Below are 21899 nucleotides of genomic sequence, written 5' to 3'. Positions count from 1 at the left end.
TAATGCCAAAGAAGTTTTTTTTTTTTTTTTTTTTATCTAACAGATGTAGCCCTTTTTTCAAACACAAATAAACTGAATTCCCGTGTATGACAACATAACGTAGCTCTAATAAATCCGAGCCCCTTCAAATTGAAAACATCCGTGTGTGTGTGACTCAAATCCTGCTGATGGAAGCTCTGGCGTGATCATGTCGGCAAAGCTAGGGCGGTAAAAGGAGACGCGGTGTGGATGTAATGGCGATGTCTTGCTGTGCAGTATAAAGTACAGGCCAGACCATAAACTTCACACCATGCAATAGACTCCCCCCCCACCCCCCAAACTACTTACACACACATGCCCTCCCCCATTTCACCCCACGCCACACAGACTCACACGTACACCTGAGCACACGAACACACACTTTCAATCTGTGCTAATTGGAACCACACGGGCTGCACGTGTGCGTCATGTGTGAAGTGTAGCTTGAAGGGATCGGTGTGTGTGTGTGTGTGTGTGTGGTTGGGGGGGGCACAGTATCAACTAGGTGGATTCCCAGCTGCCTCGGTCTGAAGATGGCACTCTTTCACTACGGTCGCCAAAGGGGGGGGGAGGCATGCGTCCGTGGCAGACCCCGTCTCATCCAAAAAATAATTTAAATTCAAAGTATCTAGTATCTTGTCCAGGTTTTGAAACGCTGCCTCCATCTTGTCTTTACAGATTTCACTGGAACTATTTTCCGCCTATGGAAACTGACTCCACGACAGTCAGGGGCCACACTTTGATGGTTACATGTCGTGGAAAGCAGACACTGTTCACTTTGGTTTATCGTAGAGCTTTTGCTCTGAGTGGGGCAACGACGCCCAGTTAAATGTACTTATAGGAAAACAGCAACGTGAAGATCCAAATGTATTTCCTCTCCGTGTTCTAAATACTGTGAACTGACCCTTTAACCAGCTTGAACGTTACTGTACATCTACGAGGCAAAAAGAAAACAGCTGCATGTACACAGGCCCGGAGACCAATTTGGAACAGGGCCATTGTCTCCAACTGTGCGCCAGCCACCTTTAGCTTGGTCACCATGGTGACCCCCCCCTCCCCCCCCTCCCGATACACACCCTGATTGATAGACTGCCTATGGACCAATGCGAATACATCAAGTGCAAAGGTCCGTCGAAAGTGTTTGCTGTACGTGCTTGCCGACGTGCGCTTGTGTGCGGCGTCGCTGGAGAGCGCATGTGGAGGGACTCGCTGTCAGAACAGATTAGGGTGTTGCCGAGGCCCGCTTGACAACTCAAGCACTTTATTATTAGCCAAGCAGGACCCCCATCGGGAGGGGGGGGGGGGGGGTGGTCGTCCAAAAACATCCCAGATGAAATATTTTCACGGCAAGTGGAGAAGGGACAAGGGGAGGTGTCCGTGAGCACGCCTGATGAAATCCAAAAACAAAAAGAGGAACAAAAAAGGAGGAGGGGGTAAAAAAACACGACCGCAGCGTGGCATGGGCACATCAGAGCAGTGAAGTGAGCAAAGGGAAGCGGGCAGTATGTTAGACGGCTAAATGACAGGACCCGGCTATGGTTTTTGTTGACTTTAGGAGGGTGATAAAAAAAAGTGTCAGATGGAGGTGCCTCGCTCCCTTTTAAGAGGCCCTCGAGAACAACTTTGTTCTTCAAGTGGAACAACAGCAGTTCATCTTCCAGTCGGCAGACGGTCAGACGGACGGAGACGTCTCCTCATCTCCTTTGTCTTGTTGTTTCTTTTCCTTTATTCTGAGAGTGGGATTTCTTCTCAATGAGCTTCTACAGAAATGTGTTTATTATCTTAAGCATTGTGAACATGTGAAGTTTGATAATGGATGAGCCTCATTAAATCTGAGTTTAAAGGAATAGTTCAACTTGTATGATATATAGGACGCTAATGCTTAGCTTACCTGAACTTAGTTAATCAGAGATGAATGGCTAAATTACTAAATCCACCAATCAGCACCTCTCTAATCAATACAATATATCTTGTTTGTCTAATCTGTGCTAAAAATAAAGGATAGTGGTCTAACTGACTGTAGATCTATGTGTATTGCACATAGACATGAGACTGATATTCATCGTCTCATTTCAAATTTGAAAATGTTGAAATATTCCTTTAATCGTATCAACTAACGAAAAAACTAAAATAGGAACAGAGAGATAAGAAAGGTGTTATTGTGTAGACTTCCTAACATGTCGTGGACGGGGTTCACACACACACACACACACACTCACACACACACACACACACACACACACACACACACACACACACACACACACACACACACACCTGTGCAACAAGATCATCCAGCCATCCCTGCATGTCTCTGACATCGGCTGGTGTGTGTCGACCGCAAAACACATTCACGATGGGTTTGTTACTTACCACACAAACACAACCTCCATCTCTATCCTCCCACTCTCTCTCTCTCTCTCTCTCTCTCTCTCTCTCTCTCTCTCTCTCTCTCTCTCACACACACACACACACACACACACACACACACGTTTACCTGTCCCCTGCTCAGAGCACTCTGCTCTCCCCATTTGTATGAGTGGTTATCGGTGTGGTAACCCTATCCCCTTCCTTTCATGTAAAATACATTGTGCCGAGCCTCCTCCCTCCCTGCCCCCCCCCCTCCTCCTACACCCCCCAGTTCCCCCGGCCTGGGGAGGTGTAAAACTATCCCTCTCTTTATGCGTCCAAAATGCCCCTTTTTCAGGTGTAGTAGGAAGCTATACAAGAGAAAAAAAGAAGTGAGGGAGTGAAAGGGAAGAACAGGGTGAGTCTGTGGAGCAGGGAAGAGGTGCATGAGGAGGAGGAGGAGGTGTTTGGGTGAAAAGGTACTCTCCATAAATATCTCTCTCTCCCTCTCTCTCTCCCTCTCTCTCTTGTTTTACCTGCCTCACATGAATTTGCCAAGAGCGGCCTAGTGTTACTCACAATTTGAAGGGCACAGAAATGAAAGTATGTTCACACACAGTAAAGTATCGCGTGTCTTTGAACCTTTGTCTTCGAATCGCCCCGGGGAGAAAAAAAAAAATAAGAGCTAAAACTAGACGCTGACCTCTACATCGAACCCCCGAGACAATACGAACAATCTGAGAAACGAGAGAACAACACGCAACGTGGACACTCGGAGCTACGTAGCGCAGGGAAATAAACCAGTATATGTGATAAAGTAATACACAGAACAGGAAATAAGGTTAATATTGTTGCATGAAATAGGAAATTAGAAACCTCCGATGATGTTTCCTTTAGGATTTCAAGTTAGTGAACCGATCCAACCATCGTGGACACTCAGTATGTGTTTTAAAACCTTTCGTGATACATATTTTTCTATTATCTGATATTTAATAACTTGAAATAATCAATCAATGATTTAAGACAATGGTCCAACATCTGATTGAAAATCTGATTTTTCTTGCTGAAACTTGGATGAAAAGATTGACACCCAGGGAGGATTAGCTTAGCTTAGCATAAAGTAAGTTAAGAGCCTACTTCTGGCTTTGCTGAACATAAAACAGTATCTACTTTAACAATTCACTGTTGGTTATGTTTATGAGCTTTGAAGACTCAGAAGGTAAGAATAACATCCACAAAATATTTAACAAATTAAAAGTCAAGATTTGGAAAAAAATATCTAAGGATCTTTCTAAGTTTACTTTAAATTGCACTTAATTAAAAAATAACAACAACAATGCAATTCATCAAATGGTCTTGAAAATAATCTGCGGCCTCTAAGCGTCTCGGCTCCGCTTTCCTGTGACCCTTGAGATTCTGAGATCGGATTATAAAATCAGCTATGAATCCGGGTTGTAGGCAGCCATGGACACGCCCCCATCACTGTGGTCACACCTCACTTGTAACCGCTCAGATAAAAAAAATGTGATGTTATCAGCCGCTTCAACAACAAACTGCTTTGGAGAAGAATTCAAAAGAAAGTAAAAGCCTGAGCCTCTGGTCCGTGATATCATTTTTACTTTTCTTAAATCCTCATTAGATCCTCCAGTTTGGTACCTTGTTTCCAGAAAGGTATCATGTGTTTCTGATTTTTAATCAAACAGCATTAGCTCTGATAACAAGGCAAATGGATTCAATTTAAGCTATAACAAGTGATTCTTACTGGGTTGGGTTTGATAATGTAGTGTTTTCATTACAGCTGTCCCCCTTTTAGCTGATTAGTCGTCTTTTCAAGTCGATTTATCATTTGGTCATAGTCAACATTTTTTTAATGCGTATTCATGCTGAATGACTTATCCCCAAGACATTTATGAGCACAACTCTGGTAAACACAAGATTTAAAGTGGTGCTTTTGTGCAAAAAATAACAGATTTGCCGATTAAATCAACTGTCGACAAATCCTTATGAGTGTAGGTCGATTAAGAATTTCTAGATTTAATTTATTTGTATGATTTGACAAATACTGGTTAGAGCACTTTACTAATTTTAGAGTCCCAAATATAATGTGTATTTTAGAGAGGAAGCATGTTTGGAGAGGAGGAGCAGTGGAGGAGAACCGGAGGCCTCCTCGCCATCCTGGTGGTCTTCATATCTGCCATTTCAATTGGCTCCTCATTGTCTCGGAGAGTGAGGGGATCACAGACATGATTTAATGCAGCTTTACTCAATGGAGACAAATGAAAAGTCACTGATGGATGTGTGTGTGTGTGTGTGTGTGTGTGTGTGTGTGTGTGTGTGTGTGTGGGTCGGTTCTGGGCTGTTAATTGTGAAGCGTTTGGCCTCGACTGCCCCTGCTCAGCTAATCTGATGAGAGTGATTAAAAAAACAACTGGGAGAAACCTAAACCAGACCATGGCTGACCAGGCACACACACACACACACACACACACACACACACACACACACAGAAGCACTCTGGCCATCACTCTAATCAGTGACACACTCAAGAAGACAGAATACTAAGAAATGTATAAAGGTACAATATGCACATCGGTAGGAGGACACTGGGGCAGAATGAACTGTAATGGAGTGCGGAAACAATTAGTTGATGACCTCATTTATTTATCTATAACGTTTTATTGTTATATCTCATGGCAAAGGGACAACCAACAAACTCAACCCAAACGTATACGTCAAACCCACATTTTATTAGTGCAGCCGAGGTTTGCCAACAAACCGACTAAATTAATATAAAGTAACATATGAGACATTTCCATTAGATAAAACGGTGACATGGTGCGGTCGTAAAAAAAATGAAGAGCTGTGACAAAACTATACACGCTGTCAGAAAGTGTGAAATGAGATGATTGGAACAGCCTTAAAGCTACTTAGGGGGAAATATTTAAAAAAAAAGGTGAGAAAAGGATGTTAGAAAAGGACCGACTCCATGTTTTCTGGCAGAACTCAGCTTGATGAAAAGGGAGAATAGAGCGAGTCGACTAGAAGAGAAAGAGCTCCTCTCTGCTGCTGTGTGAGACCTGAAGAAACACAACACCATCCTCCTGCGAACCGCTCCCCCTCCTCGCCACCCGCCAGCCCTCCTCATCCCCCAAACCCGACCGCAGCTACCGCACCCCCCGCTCAGTCCCCATACCGCAGCCCCCCCCAATCCACTAACCCACCCCCCAGAGCGCCTCCACATCCCACCGAAATCAATGAGATGTGTGTGTGTGTCAGGAAAAAAAGGATCAGGTGAGAGAGGGAAGAATTGAAAAGCAAAAAGAGTTTGTGTTTTAAGACCTAGTCTAATGGGAGTTTGTGTGTGTGTGTGTGTGTGTGTGTGTGTGTGTGTGTGTGTGTGTGTGTGTGTGTGTGTGTGTGGCAGCAGCAGCATCAATAATTAAAGCTAATCTCATTAGGCCTCAGATCCCTTTCAGACGCTTTTAATTAAATGATGAATGGCCTCCCAGCTGCCTGTTAAATAATGCTGCTCATGACATCACAGCGCGTGTGCATGTGAGAGGTACGGCATAAGGTAGATATCCTTCCTCCCCCCCCCCCCAAAAAAAAGACCAAAAAAAGGACACACGGAGAGACGTTGGACAGACAGATAGGTATGCCCTCACATGCCATCTGCTCTCAGATTCAATATTGCTTTGGAAGTTGTGCTGAGGAGAGCGATCGGGCGTCGAGTGTCTCGAAAAGCTGTTCCATCGCACCAGGCCTTGAAACACTTCATATCATCTTCCTAATAAAATCACTCACAATACCATATGTCCGCGGAGAAGGAAAGCAGCTTGAGGGAGAGGAGGATGTATACGTAAGTGTGAAGGAGGAAAAAAAAGAGGGAAACGGGCAAAAAAAAAAAAAAAAGGCACAGCGAAAGAGCTCAGGGGCGTCAGAAAGATAGAGATAGAGGAAGACAAAGAGACGCGGAGACCGAAGGCCAAATCAGAGGGAAATGAGAGCAACAGGTAAAGCAGAGGACAGGTAAGGGTGCCAAAGAGCCCTGGGCTCCAGACTGCATGGACCTGGCTACGAGAACATCTCATCCCTCCACCCCCCCCGCTCTCGGGCTGGCTCTGTATCGGATTGCTGACTTCACAATAGGCCCTGAATCATCACTCTAGCCGGAGAGACACAGGGGGAGACGAAGAGGCGGGGAGAAAGAGAAGGTGGGACAGACAGACAGACAGACAGACAGACAGACAGGAAGGATCAAGGACATGGAGAATCTGTCTCGCTGGAAAGATCCATTTCAAGCACGGTCAGATGGACAAATGTGCTTCCTGAGTAAATCTGAAATACATCGATGAATAAATTGAGTGCACATTAATGTGAAATGGTCCCCCATGATACCTGTGCTGCCCCTTTAAGAAAGAGTTTGGAGGTGCTGCGCTGTTTGTCCACTCAGACTTGCCGTAGTTGTTGTGCTGTTTAAGTTATTGTGGTTTTCTCTTCACTATTATTTTATTTTTCTCAGCTGTTCCCTGGAGAATACATGTCTGTAAGTAATCACAGATATATAAATTCATATATGAAGCCTTTTCTGCTGATGAAACTTCATGAAAGTTCATGTAGAATAATGTATAATGTTACGATGCTAATCGCGCTAGCCCGTCTATGCCGTTTCCAATGTAAAGCTAGCATTCATGCTAATCGTTATTTCCTCTGCAACTAGAAATGAAAGAGAATCGTAGCACATGCTATTAATACAGTGTTGTTGTTGTATCAGGAAGAAGAAAGACATTATAATTTGTACATTGGTGTCTTTGTTTTTGTATTTTTGTTTTAACAACAAAACACGACTCAGATAAACATCCTACAACGTCTCCTGGATGTCTGTGTACATTGTTTAGCTACTTGTATCTGCCAAGCTAGTTATCTCAATATACCTCCAGATTCCATATCGACAGATTTGATTCTTGTCTTTTCAGACATTATGGCCATTTTTCAAAGGAATAGAATGAAATGATATATTTTTGAAATCTTACGATTAAAATTGATAAATTGAATCAACAGAAAATGAATCATTGACAATCTTGATAACCCATTAATCACTAATTGTTCATTGATATATGCTTGTGTTTCTATGTTTTGCATCTTTGAACAAGGAATATCTTTGGGGTTTTATCTGGGATTTTGAGTACATTACCGTAAATTTAGGTTCACCTTAAGTTTATGTTTTTAGTCAGGCACACTGGTGACAATGAACAGCAATAAATATTGCACAAATATTTGCATCATTCTGCACAAAATTGCACATATTAACTTATTATGGTGCATATGTGTCTCTTTTTATTTTATTTTTGGAAATTGTCTTATTTTTATATTTACGTCAGACATATTTTGACTTATGCAGTACTTGCTTTATTGTTTACTGTTTATTGTAAATATCGTGCACACTGAAGACCAAGACAAAAAATGTATTTGGCAATAAACCAAAGATAAAGTAGAGATATATGTACTCTTAACAAAAGGAATAATGGAGATTAAAAGAATCAATTCATTGATAATGAAAGTAATGATTAGCTTCTAGCCTATAGTCCAGGGCAGACAACAGTGTGGCGCAGGTCACAGCCCATCTGGCCTCGGCGACCCCTCCGATTCTCCGCAGAGAGAAACACAATCTCCCCGCAGAGCAGCGGAGGAAGTTCTCGCGGCAGGCATGGCAAGCAGGTTCCTCCGTAACCAAAGCACAATTGTTGCAATTTCATTTCCTTCCCAGTAAAATGAGGAAATACGCTCCTTTTTTTTTTTTTTTTTGTAACCAATGGCAGATGAGAGTTTGGCCAGACGACCTGTCCGAACAAAAGGTGTGCTGTCAAAGGGGTCTATTTTTGGAAGTCGCCGGGAACAGCAAAAAAATAAAGCAAAAAATAGATGTTTTACTACTTCGGGACTTCTGTTCATGTAATGGTTTTCAGTCATTCGTTACCGGTAAGGATCGACTTCTTGTGTTAAAATATTCAGCAGTGAGTGAAGTGTAACATCTGGCAGTGGAGCGATTTTTCCCTCAAAAACTCTTTGAGTAATCAATAAAGTGAGGAATCTTGGCTCGAAATGCCGCGCCCTGATTGACTTCCATTAAACAGTTTGGGGGGGTTTGACTCCGTCAGACTGCGATTGGCTCACATGCTGTCTGTGACCTGCTCACCTCACACCTAGCTGGCTTTCCCTGGCCCGGACCAGACTCTCTCCCTCCAATCTCTCAAAGTATGAGTTATAGATTATCCGGACCAAGGCAAGAACCCAATAGGTTGTTGGTGAGAGACAGATGTTTTGGTTGTTTCAAGCACCTTAAATAAAAGTCAAAACAAAAAGAGAGTAGGAGGTTTTTTTCCCCCGGATGATTCTAATACTATGCCAGAAAAACTAGAAAACATTACACTGGAAATATTCAAAATATTGAAGTCGTATTTCAACATATTGTGAAATATACTTGCTCTCTTACTGAAAGTTGGATGAGGAGATTGATAGCGCTTTCATGTCCGTCTGTCAAATACAGCCGGTTAGCTTAACTTAGCATAAAAGCTGGAAGCGGGGTGGGGGGATGTAGCTTCAGTCCAGAGGTAACAAATCTGTCTAACGACAGCCATAAAGCTCCCTTTCTCTACATGTCATATTTTGGTTGTTTAATCCCTGTAAAAAAACACAGTGTAAAATCAAGAAGTGGTTTTATATGGCTGGGGTAGTGACTTATTCAGCTGTAGAGGGGGCAGTTGGCTGATTTTGCTACCTTTGCACGGAGCCAAGACAAGCTAACCAGCTGCCGGCTGAAGCTTTATATATCTGAGATGTCATCTTATATATCTAATCCGCATCAAACGGGAGAGGTGAGCCGTGTGAAACCTCCATTGAAGCATTTGGATTCCGTCAATCCACGGCGGCCCTCGGACCTCGGTTTCTTCATCTCGAAAACGTACGAAACGTACCGAACAAAAACAGTTTGATCTCGGCTCCACGGGAAGAAATCACGATCGTTTTCATCGACCGATTCATCGATTATAGCAAGCTTTTTTTCCCATGCATACGTTCTTGTGACTTCATGTCCTGCCATAGTTACATTCCCTAATGCAAACAAGGTGGCTTTAATTTAATGACGAATATCACCCTAAATATTATCTTCCCCTCCGTACGGCTCAGACTGAATGGCAGCCATTCACTTAGCTGTCAGCTAAACATAAATCTTACAAGAATCACTGTACGCCCCGTTGAAATTGAAGTGCACCTCGGTGCCACAAACCAGGATGCCAGCCTACTAGAGGGATGCCAGGGGGGGTAGCTGTTACACTCCGCACTCCCGTGATCCGTCCACACGCCTTGTCGCCGGGCAGATTTTGCAGGAACGACTGTCCATGACGCCAATGCGATCTTGGCAATCGGGGTTGGGCCATGCTCGCATTTAGCTACTGCTGCTGCATGTAAGTTTGTGTGAATGTGTCTGTATGGGGTTGTAGGGGTGAAAGAGGGGTGCAACCTGACCCCTTTCCTCCTCTAACTTGGTCTCTCTCGCTCCGTCTTTCTGTCTCACACACACACACACACACACACACACACACACACACACACACACACACACACACACACACACATACATAGACTGGGACAGCTGCCATACTCCGGGCCTCTCCCAGCGCACCAGAGGAAAAGGCTACGGCTAAAAGAACCTTTTTTCCCCTCTTTTTTCATCTCTTTTTTCCTCCTCCTTCATCTCGCTCACTTTTTTCTTCTGGTGGCCATACATTTAAATCCTGCAAGGCTCCCCGGGGTCAACAAACAACCGTCGCTCCCCCCCCCACCCTCCAGTCTCCCACTGCTTCCTCCACTAGCCAACGGACTGGAGACTTCAATCAGGGCTCTGTCGGATCTGTGTGTGTACTTGAGGGCTCATGCTAGTCCGTTAAGTAAATATCTCCTTATACAAATTCATACTTAGGATTTAACTGAATTCACAATAAAAACACGGCATCATCCCTTCATCATCATCATCTCGCAGAGCGTCACGCGAGCGCAACAACAAAACAAAAAAGAAAATCAGTTATCACCTTTGCTCCAAAGCTAAACAAGTAAGTGACAACAGGTGGATTGAGACACTTAAACAAGCTAAAAGTAGCATTACGTGGCTAACCACTGTTGGCCCATGCCTCGGGCTCCTTCTAGCGCTCCCCAAGGACCCCAGACGGCAGGCTGGCCCTCGGCAGGCAGGCGGCCAGAGAGGACGCCTGACCATAACCCAGATGACGTGCGATGGATGTGGTGGGAAAAGGGCGGGGTGGAGGAAGTAAGGGGGGGGGGGGACTTTAAAAGGGTAGAGAGGAGGGATGGGGGTATCAGCTTTCAAAAGACAACTCCCCGAAACTTTGTGTGTGAGGTCTGCGCTGTTTTCTCAGTCACTCAGACACACCTATTTCATTGAAGCTGTGGGGAGGAAGGAATTAGCCACTTTGAGTTTTAAATATTAAACAAGAGGGATAACAACGACAGTCGGACAAAAGAATTCAGCTAAAAAGTAACACGTGCGGCGTGCAATAGTGATATTGTTAAATCATATAATTTACGCTGCGTAACAATCGAGCTGAAATGATTCACTGATTAGTGACAGAAAATTAATCGCAAACTGTTTTGATCACATTTAATTGGCACGCGTTAAGCAGAAATCCCAAATGTTCATTGGTATCAACTTCTCAGTGGTGATTGCATTCATCATCATGATTTCAAACTAAATATCTAAACTAAAACTTTGAATATGTCTACTTGTGCTGAACATTATAACCCAATAAAAACATGACTTATTGAGGTGCATTTGTTTAAGACTGCATTCATTTGAGCTTCTTCTAGCTGAACGTAGCCTACATCATACACCGTAGACCTAATTCAGAAATACATGCACGACAACAAAACCATTTTTATTCCTCTTTGTAAGGTAAATTAAATATGTTACAGAAAAAAAGGTAAAAAGCAAACATTTCGAGAAGTCACAAATCTCATCTGCGAGCCTACAGCTCTATGATTAAAATCTCTGTCCTTGCTAGAGGTCTCATTTCCAACCTGAACAATTAATCAATGCCTTCGAGCCGCAGCTCAAATTCACATTATAAATGATATCGGTGCCCCTATTTAAAGCAGGTGAAGTAATTGTGGAATATGGGCATCAATATTTGATATTCGGATGGCAGCGGGGCAAGATGGATGCTCCTTTCTCCCTCTTTCCTTCTTTCTTTGTCCGTTTCGGTGTGTGTTTTTGTTTGTGTGCATGTACTGTACTGTGTGCGTGAGTGACAGTCCTCCGCTTGGGTCGGCCCCGTAATCTAACCCGGGGCGAGTCTGACAGCGCAACACAAAAAGTGGGGGGAAAACAACATACTTCATGCGCTCTGTCCCACTTTGCGCTATTATTACTGTCGAGGCTGGCAGGTCAGTGGGAGAGTGAGGGAGAGAGAACCAAGCTTGATGGAGGAGGAGGAGGAGGAGGAGATGAAATTACACCTGTTCTGGTGGCTGACTAACGACTTTGAAATGCGAGCGGACCTCGCTCGCCGCCAAAATCATTTTCCCAACAATACGGCCTGATCTTTAAACAAGCAGAACTGGGACGCTGCCGCTGACGTGACGCAGAGACGACCTGCTGTGCCGAGACACCAACAAACCTTCAGGCTCGGTGTGTGTGTGTGTGTGTGTGTGTGTGTGTGTGTGTGTGATGTGAGGAAAAGATAATGTATGGTAGGGATAACAAAAGACCTACTTTCTCAATTAAGTTAAAAAGTAATTTGAGTGAGGATTCACACACACACACACACACGGAGATCCTAAATTGATGTCTCCGTCTAGCATTGTCTCATTCACTCTGACTGCTGCCATATGGTTACTGTACACTCACTGAACCACATCTGCTGTGTGCTACCACACACACACACACACACACACACACACACACACACACACACACACTCTCCAATACATACCTCAGACTTGTGTGGCCGATACAAGGTATACACACACACACACAGTAGCGTTTAACTCACCATCTGTTCGTTGAGGTCCTGTGAGGCCTCCATGGCTTCTCGGGTCGTGATCCGCAGCGCACTTTAGGGGCAAAAAATAAGAATATAAATGTAGGTCAATGGCTATTAAATGCAAACATTCACCTTTTTCTATTTACCCATTGAACACCTTGAAGCATCAACCCCGCCCCCCCTCGTGCTTGAATACTGGGGCTTTGATGGTCAAATTGAATCACAGACACTCACATTGCGGATGAAACCACACACCGTACTGTAATAATTTTCTGTCTTTTTTTTTCTTTCTGAATGCCGATGTGCATCTGTCGGGTAGCCCGTCTGCCAGTGCGTTTATGTGTGAGCAACAGGAGACCGAGAGGAGGGGAAGCGGCAGCGGTAACTTCGGCATATCATCTTCAGCCCAGGGTGAAGCGGAGAGATAATTGCAGAAGTAAATATCAACAATGAAAATGGAGAAGTGTAAAGGATACGGCCGCTTGGCTGCCTCCGGACCACAGTCACAGTGGCTGGCGAGCATTGCAAAGACAGCGAGTGACCCTATTAATACTAGACAGGAGACAGGTTGGCGCTGGAGGCCAGAGCAACGCCGAGGTGATTGTCTGCGACTTGGGCGAGATTAGATGTTGCCGTCGGGAAAAGAGACGGAGATCGAAATTACATTGTGCTTGGCTTTTCTCTTCTTTTTTTTAGGGCTACTGTCAGAAGGTGACGCAGCAAACAAAAGGCCAGCAGGAAGAATGGTAAACAATGTCATCATCCCCGACAGAACGGCACAAAATGCCTCCTCTGCAAGAAGTTTGACAGTCGGACAAAAGAGTGGGCTGTGAAGAAACACAAAAGTCCTTCCCTGTCATAAGATCTGTGGTTCCCAGCAAGTGTGGTAGGGAGTGTCACTGAATCCTTTCCTGCTCATTTCCCCCATTTTTTAAAAATTATTTTTCATGCATTTGCTCTATTTCACTTCAGCCTAAATTAATATTTTTCTATCTGCAGTTTGAGCCAGTGAGCAAGCTGCAAATGTCCTTTCTTCACAGCGCAATAGTGTGTTCAGCTACATTATATCAGAGTATATGTGTGTATGGAGACAAAACAATATTTATTCTTCGACAAAGGCTGGTTAGTAGTTTAAATGCTGATTTAATACAAAATAATTGTCTCAAAATAGCATGTAAAAACATTAAATCAGACATTTGTAGTGTGTGTGTGTGTGTGTGTGTGTGTGCGTGTGCTCGTGCACTGTGGACTTTTCTGGCTCACTCCTTTAAACTAACTGGCATCCTTTTAATTTTTCATAGCGTTCAGCTCCTCCTCGCCTGAAACCCAAGACAATAATGCATCTCTCAGGTGAATTGATTTGTGCCCAAGCCTCCCTCCCTCCCTCACCCTCCCTCACCCTCCCTCCCCCTCCCTCTCACCTTTGTGGAGGACAGAATCCGCCTTCTATCTGTTTGCTTTTCACTCTCCCCTTCATGATTTATCCTTCTTTAGCGAGTGGACAGCAAACAATCATAAAGTCAGGAATATTCATTAATAAATGAGTGACCTTTGGGGCAATAAAGTGATACTTTAACACTCTTAGTGAATATAAAAGTGCTACAGGAGCTTAGAATACGTCTTTAAAAAAATGCATATGCATGAATTGATGCTTTTAATAGTCTTAAATGTCATAAACTCGCTTGTGACCAACTGGTCCAGCTCTCAGGCTGCGTGTCATGTACACTACACATGTCTGCCTCACACGGCCCGAAAAACCCAGTCACCTGACACTGCAGGGAATCAATAATGCCTGCCATTTCCTTCAGCGTCCCAGAAGAGAGAATTAGATTTCTCACCGTGACTATTGACAGCGACGCAGGAAACACATATGGGACGGCGGAGGGATTAGAAGGCGGACTGCGCGGCCGCGCTGCGGTAATTTCACGCTATAAAAGCCGAAGAGAGGAGAATGTTGAACAAACCGCAGACTGCTGCTGCTGGATGGAAAAGGTCACATATTCACTTCGACTCGAGCTTCATTTACCGAGCAATCGGTTTTTACGCACGGATCGATTTTTTTCTTCTTCTTTTTTTTGGCGAAAAAAAAAATTCTGTGAACATTTTCATACAGAAGATGCAGAAACGCTTCTTCTTACTAATTAAGTGCACTCACTATTACACCAGGACACACACATCATTTAATAGTGTGAGTAATTGTGAATGTTGTTAAAAGTGGGCCATACTTTTTTTTAAACCAACACTAATAGTCATTTATTACTTTATATGTAGTGGAATGAAAATTAAGAAAGATGATCTTGTAAGGCAGTGACTATTTTACCTTATTAACACACAATCACACATTTAAATTCAAATTTAATTTGATCACTTTTGCATCCCTCGAAGCTTCAGGATCAAATTCCGCGGAATTTAGGTCAGAATTTATTCAGACGGTTTCAACACACAATTGAAGAATGACAAAAATCAACACATGCATTGTGAAATAATTTACTGGGCTAAAAAAAAACATTCATTAATATTTATTTAAATTTTATTTGTAGAAAAACAAATAAAAATAAAAATGTGAGATGCATTTGAAAATATTTGATGAAAAGCCTCATCATAAAGCAAAACCGCCTATTTCAAAATAAAGTGTAGTTTCCGGTGTTTTTTATTTTTTTTTATTTTAATAGTCTGATATTAATTTGTTTTTTTAAGGCCCATAATTAGATTTCAGTCTCTATGTGTGTATTACATCTTTATCATTTCCCCCGATTCTCCACAAAGCAACAGTCCATCCATCTGTTTTGCGCATTAATGCGCATTGGTTAAGTATGAGTCCTTAATGTGAAATCTAATCTGTATGGATTACTGCGCAGCAGACCTATCGGATTTTGAGTCGGCGCGTAACTTGTCATGTTGTTAGGGGCAGGCCAATAGCCAGCGGCCATTCAAGCCCCGAGAACCCGGCCGTGGTATAAGATTCCCGTTTCCTACACATCAAATATAAACACAAACTCCACGTGGGATGAGAGCAGCGATGGGGAGAAAAAAGTGGACGCACGGAGGGATGCTGGCAGAGCAGGAGTGGAGGGGGGGGAGCATGAAATCCCTCCATGTGTGATGGAGTCTGGATTCAAAAGCTGTGGAAACATCATTGACCTGCAGTCAAAAACAATTACGTGCGGAAACTTTCTTAGATAAAAAAAAAAAAAAAAAACTTTAAAAGAAAAGTCTGGAACATTAAATGTAGGTTACTCTGTCGAATTAAAGTAAATATTTAACTGACAAAATAAATTAAATTTGTGGCGATGCGGTGAGTCGTGGGAAAAGGAGACACCAGATTAAATACTACAGTGAAAATCTTATTAATAGGTGCGTAAATGCCTTATAATATGCTGATTATTAACGCGAATAAAAATACTTAATTGTCAATTGTGCAATCAAACGGTTCGTAATTCGTTGTTGAAGGATGAATCATTTTAGATCATGCATAATTCGAATTGGATTTAATGTTTCGTCTATTATTTTAGACTTCAGTGAATTAATAAGTCGACACCAACAGTTCTCGTCCTCGGACTGCAGCCACCTAAACCCGCCACCGCTCTCCTATCAGACAGTGAAGCCACAGAGCTGTCCGTGAATAATGAAGCTTCGTCCACGTACCTGACTTTGAATCACTTTCGTCCCCAGCAAGAAATCAGCTCCCAGATTCCTTCACTCCTCAGAAACGCTCATAATCAAAAAAGGGCAGTGTGGTCGCCGCACAGCTCTCCCTGCTGTTTGCAGGCTGTCACTGACTGGATCAAAACACTTCAGCCACTGCTGGCCATTACCTCCAAGGGTCCCCCCCCCCCCCCCTCCAAAACAAATAAATAATAATAAAACCAGCCAGAGGACTTAATCAGACTCGATTCAAGTAATCTACAAACTCAGACCGGAGTCCCGGGTCTCGGTCTCGGGAAACACCATTATGTTTTCAGTCCGCGTCCAAGTTTGAGCAGCAGGCTGTTCACGGGCATTAGGCTCAACTTCATTATTGAAACCCGTGGCGCTGCGCATGCGCTCAGCTGCCATGTGGACACTGATGGGCAAGTATCCAAAGGACTAATGGGGAGGGGGTGGGGGGGTCCAAAATGACATTCTTATTAATAGTTCTGCCCAAATGACGTGCTCACAGTTTTATTTATCCCATCAGAGCAAAAACAACATGCACCCACTGACCAGCCTGTATCTATCTATCTATCTATCTATCTATCTATCTATCTATCTATCTATCTATCTATCTATCTATCTATCTATCTATCTATCTATCTATCTATCTATCTATATCAAAAGAAAAGAAATTAATTAGAAATTGCTGTCAATCGTTTTCACAAGTATTTTCTTGCTATAGTAGTTCCAATGAAAATTGGTTCATAACTGCAGCCCCAGAGCCAAAGATAAGATACTGTGTCGCTCCACATCCAACACATTCATTCAGTCTTTCCACCCACATTTTCTGTTTTTATTCAACTGTTCAAACGTCAATTATGTTTCCCCAATAAAAACCCTCAAAATGTCAGGAAAAGTCTATAATTCTAAGCATTCTGTTAATCCAGTACATTTTTGTTTGACCTGGAACCGTTACATGCATTTGTTGATTCAGCGTTGATCTTTATAATATACACGGGACGACATTTATCACTACTTAAATGGAAACACAGGAATAAAAGATGAAACAAAATAATGATTTGTTGAACTTAATTATATTCCACTTGCAATTTGAAGCCTTTTGGATGAGAAATGTTGTTGAAAAAAAGTTTATATTTCAAATCATTTGGATTTATGCTACTCTAAGGGATACTGGAAAGAACAACAAACAACTGGATACTCCCATGAAGTCTAATATTTAAGATTTTTTGTAATTTGGGAACGAGAGCTCCCTTTACTTTGTGCTGCGGAGGATGCCGACTTCTGCAGCTTCTGAGTTCCAAGTGATGACTGTGATATAACGGTAGTTCACATATCAGAGCAAAAGTACACAATCAAACAGACATGCAGAGGCAAAAAAAAACCTCCTGCTTAATCTGTTTACAGCTTGAGATAAAAAAAATGCAGAACGGTTGTGCCAGTAAAAGCCAGAAAACATGTTGTACCAAACAAAATAATAAACAGGGCTGAAATAAATCGTGTGAGAGTAAAAAAGTCAGGCAGCGCCGCTCCTCAGTGGCCCCCGGAAAGATGACAGATTTGGCCACGGAGTGTAGTTTATTTGAAAAATTAAATGTTTGTTATGGCTTATGGATCCCGTTGGAACCCGCTGGCCTCGGATCAGCGCTCTTTTACCATGCTGTCATTTATTTGGGATGATGATGATGTCAGCGGCGTCTCTGACAGATGCATGATTGTTGGTTTGCGAGATCCTGCTGACACACACACACACACACACACACATACATGCAATTTGTTTATGTTATGTAGAATGTACAGAGCCAACGTTTCCGTGGCATCACACACACACACACACACACACACACACACGCACACACACACACAATCACGTAGAAAAAAAGAGTTTGTGGCATTGGCTGACACTGCTGACAAACTGGCAGAGCAAAAATGAAAAAAAAAAAGGGATCAGACAGTAAATGAGGCCGTGAAACAAACGTTCTTACTTTCTTTCCCCAGTTTTTTTCTGTTTAATTGGTAGCTAGAGACGTGGATGCAGTATTTGTGATGTCACACACACATTAGTGGCTGGACCGAACGTTGGGTTTGTCTCTAGCCACTATCTCATCGGTTATTAGCAGCAAAACAATTCAGGGAGCTGAGGCTGGGTTCTCCAAATGGCATGCCAGTATGCATCATCTGTTCTGCGCCCCCCTGGTTCCACACAGAAGAGTTCTCTGACCCGGTGCCGCTATCGGCCCGGGCAGCATCATACCTTCCAAAACCTTTTTTTACAAATCACAGTTGAAAAATAAATCAGTTTTATGATGTGACAGCAATGTGGTTACGTTCTGGTTTAAGAAAAGATCATGGGTTTTCGGGATAAAATAAGTACTTTTTAAAGGTTGGGAAACATTGCGGTTTGGATGACAATAACTTCATTACTTCATTAAGGTTAGCTGAGCTTTGTCGTCGTGGTTACAATAATAAACATACGGTTAAGGTTCGGGATCGATTGAGGTCATGCTTAAAGAAAAAAAGAAGCAAAGACTGTCGGGTGGAAATGGGAAACGAATAGTGGTGTTAAAGTGTTTCCTGGCAGAGGACGACTTAGTGCTGCGATAAGGGCACGATCCCTCTCTGGCTTCCCATCGCATTGGGAGTATGTTTTATTTCTTGCATTTGTGTGCGATAGGACATAGAATAAAAGTTAATTGAGGTTAGAATCCAAGTAAAAATCTATTTAAGATGTACAACTTAAAGTGGATTAAGATGTACAACAAGATTAAAGTTGACCCTGAGTGGAGGGAAATTTGGGAGGGATGCAAACACAGAAAAACAACCGATGTTTCGTCATCCTGTGAGATGAATCTGCTTCACAACTCAGCCGTTTGTTCCTTTATTCCGCAAGCACTGCAAAGTTATATGATGCCATGCATAGTAGGCACGACACCGCATGATGCCCGATGTGTGTGTACACTTTGGCACCGCGGTGGGAGGGTCAAATTCAAACCCTTGGCATGGCCTGTGGACCGGCACCGGCATGGCACACAGTGGCCTCGGATGCTGAGAGAGTGTAATAATTAATGAATTCATTGTCATTGAAACGGTCAGCACAAGCTTTGATTAACTCTATGTCCAAAAACCAAGACAGGGAACACACTTTTAACACATCACTAAAAAAAACAAACATATTTGAAAATCGATTATTTGATAAATGTAAATGTGATTCTTTGCATGGCCTTAAAGGGCCTTAACTGTTAACTTTGTGGGGCTGCAGATATCTTCCACTCCTCACTGGGCCTCATGCAAGAACGTTGCACGTAATACTGTGCCTGAACGCACCCCGGGTAGCCAAAGGCGGTTTGGACTGGAGCTGCTGCTCTGGTAACATGCTGCTTTAAAGCCACCTTTCATGCAAATGCAACCAAACCAACCCAAAGCGGTAACTAGTGCAGCAAAAAAAGCACACTGGCTTCCCTCACTGTCTTCCCACTCCGAAGGTTGGTGTTAATTTTAAGCAGATTTTGCTTTGTTTTGAGTCCTGTTTGACTCGTACCCGTCGTGTCTTTTTTCGCTCTCCCACCCAGGCTTGAACCCCCCGCTGCTCAGTGATTGACACATTCTGGCAGAATAAATTAAAACCTCAAGCTGTGACAGATCCCGAAATAGCAGGAAGCTGTCGTTGACCTGCAGCCTCTAGTGCCACATGTCAGCAAGCTTAAAGAACTTGGCAGGACATTCTGCACAAAGGAAGCATATAGAGGTGTTTGTGCGTTTCTGATGTGCGTATTCATGAGTCGACGAGCACTAATCTATTTTGATGCACGTTCAATGTGAGGAATAAATCCTTTAGGTGGTCTTAAATTCAATCAAGTTGCTATCAATGTTGCAGTTCTTTTTGTTTCCTCACAAAATTTGACTTGAATCAATTGAAAAGTGTTTAATTAAACTGAAACCACACTGGAATGTGAAGGCAGTGGCAGATGGATCTATTTTTTTAGCCAGCTGTTCTCCGGAGGGTGACGCTGGTGGGGGTCTAAGCTCCAAGATGTTTAGTGGCCTAGGACTGCGGGTCCCTTTGCCAAGTCACAGAGCTCCTGGTTCTTGCCAAGCAGGGGGGTGGGTGAGAGAAAATGCCATTTAGCTGGCTGGTATTTATAGATATGTGAGGAACTTATGCTTAGGCCGGGCCGAGGTGCTGACGACGTAAAACGAGAGGACGCTTCCAGAAGTCGAGTGTCAGGGCACACAGATAAAAATACCCGGTGAAAGATGGGCCTGGTCATTAGTGGCGCAGTCTGGCATGTGACATGGCAGCATTTCAGAGGTGATTTATGATTATTACTACAGCTAACCTATACCTCTCCCTTTCCTGCCCCCGCCCTCCATCCCAAATTGGTTTGCCAAATGGAATGGTGCATGGGGTTTATTTCAGGGGCCGGAGCGCGCAGGATTTTTTGGCAAAGTGCCACAGTTAGGTTTCATATTTTTATCACAATATTAAAAGAAACACAAACGCAAATGTTTAATTCATCTCCTCTCGAGTTAAGATGGCGGTGCACGACTCAAATGCGACAGGACTGCTCTCGTTTCCGTCAAAGGTTATTTTGTTTTTTGTGAACATGCTAAAGTGGTGCTGATTCACGACAGTTCAATCAATCAAATGCATTAAAATTAGACCAGAGATAGAGAGGGAGGGATAATGAGCTCATTGCAGGCCGCGGCCTTCCATAATTGCCGGAGCGAGGAGCGAGCTGCCACAGAGAGGAACAAAGGAAACAATTAACACATCGTAAATTCCTGTAATGTCTTGCCAGGAGCTGCCACTCTGGTTACACTTACTGCTTTTTTTTTTCACTGACTGTCCACTGACAGACAAATTAATATCATGCTTTAACCGTCTTTTTTTGTATGTTTGTTGTTGTCTGTCAGTGGACAGTTTTTGTGTGTGGCCTCCTGTAATTACTGTAATATATTTATCACTTTATTCTTCACATGAAATAGTCATACCTAGGATTTAGTCTCCGGCGTCTTTAACCTTCATGTGGCAGGAAAACACTTTAAAATTTCAAATGAACACATTTTAACATTTAAATGTTTGACTCGAGCTTTTACAGAATGACTTTTGACATTAACTTGCAAATCCTTTCAGACACAATCAGAGCTATTTATCACGTAAAGAACCCGACTGATGTTTTTCTTCTCCTCATTGGAAATATAACGTCGGATATCAAGTCCAGACTTTTAGCCTTGTATAGTGTTTCTGCTGTTTCGCGGACAGGAAAGCTGCGCAGCTGAATGCTGTTAGCAAATACAGCAGAGAAGTGCTACAACGTCTCACTGAATTCCTTCCCAGTCTTTCGTCCCTCAAGGCAAATGATGGAGCATATGCTTTACTCGCTGAGATGGTGATCAAGTGTGTGAGAGCAGTCGAGGGAAGAGATGGAAACGGGGAGAGAGAAAGTGTGATTCTGTCCCGCATTTAGCGTCCTACGAGACTCTTCACTTGAGTGAAAGCATGATGCAGTGCAGTGTGTGTGTGTGTGTGTGTGTGTGTGACGAGCTGTGTACACTGTGTGTGGGTTTTCTTCGGGGGATTTCGGTGGTATCAGGCCAACAAAATTAGTTTACCATCAGCTGTGCTCTGGCTCTGGTTCGATCCCAGCCTCTGTCCAGTATTTCTTCCAGCTCCCTCCACCTAATGGCGGCTCAGGGCGGTTTTTACTGCGCCACCCTGGGGAGGCTACTGTGGCCAGATCCAGAACACTTGGCTTTATGTGGATTGAATGTTTTATGGTTATGGACATAATATTTAAGTATAGGAACAGTCTCACATGAATCCAC

The 21899-nt window shown here is 43.2% G+C and overlaps 1 protein-coding gene across 9 annotated transcripts in view; it reads right to left on the bottom strand.

The window, feature by feature from the left end:
* eya4 (EYA transcriptional coactivator and phosphatase 4) overlaps positions 1-16429 on the bottom strand; it is a 40185-nt gene extending 23756 nt beyond the window's left edge. For 4 of the 9 annotated variants that reach the window (XR_014598560.1, XM_084030798.1, XM_084030802.1 and 1 more), the window contains exons 1-2: positions 16068-16428; positions 12432-12492 (exon numbers count right to left, since the gene is read on the bottom strand). Coding sequence is in view for 6 of the 9 variants with exons in the window: in XM_084030798.1 (XP_083886924.1) it covers positions 12432-12464 (33 nt within the window). In the remaining 3 variants the exon portion in view is untranslated. Of the gene's footprint in view, positions 1-12431; positions 12493-16067 lie in introns of all 9 variants that reach the window. The other 5 variants (XR_014598558.1, XR_014598559.1, XM_084030800.1 and 2 more) reach the window with 2 other exon arrangements.
* Between the last annotated feature and the right edge of the window lie 5470 nt (positions 16430-21899).

Source organism: Eutrigla gurnardus (assembly GCF_963514095.1).
Source record: "Eutrigla gurnardus genome assembly, chromosome: 16".
In the NCBI taxonomy this organism is placed as follows: domain Eukaryota; kingdom Metazoa; phylum Chordata; class Actinopteri; order Perciformes; family Triglidae; genus Eutrigla; species Eutrigla gurnardus.
This window is presented reverse-complemented; position numbering and strand designations above follow the sequence as displayed.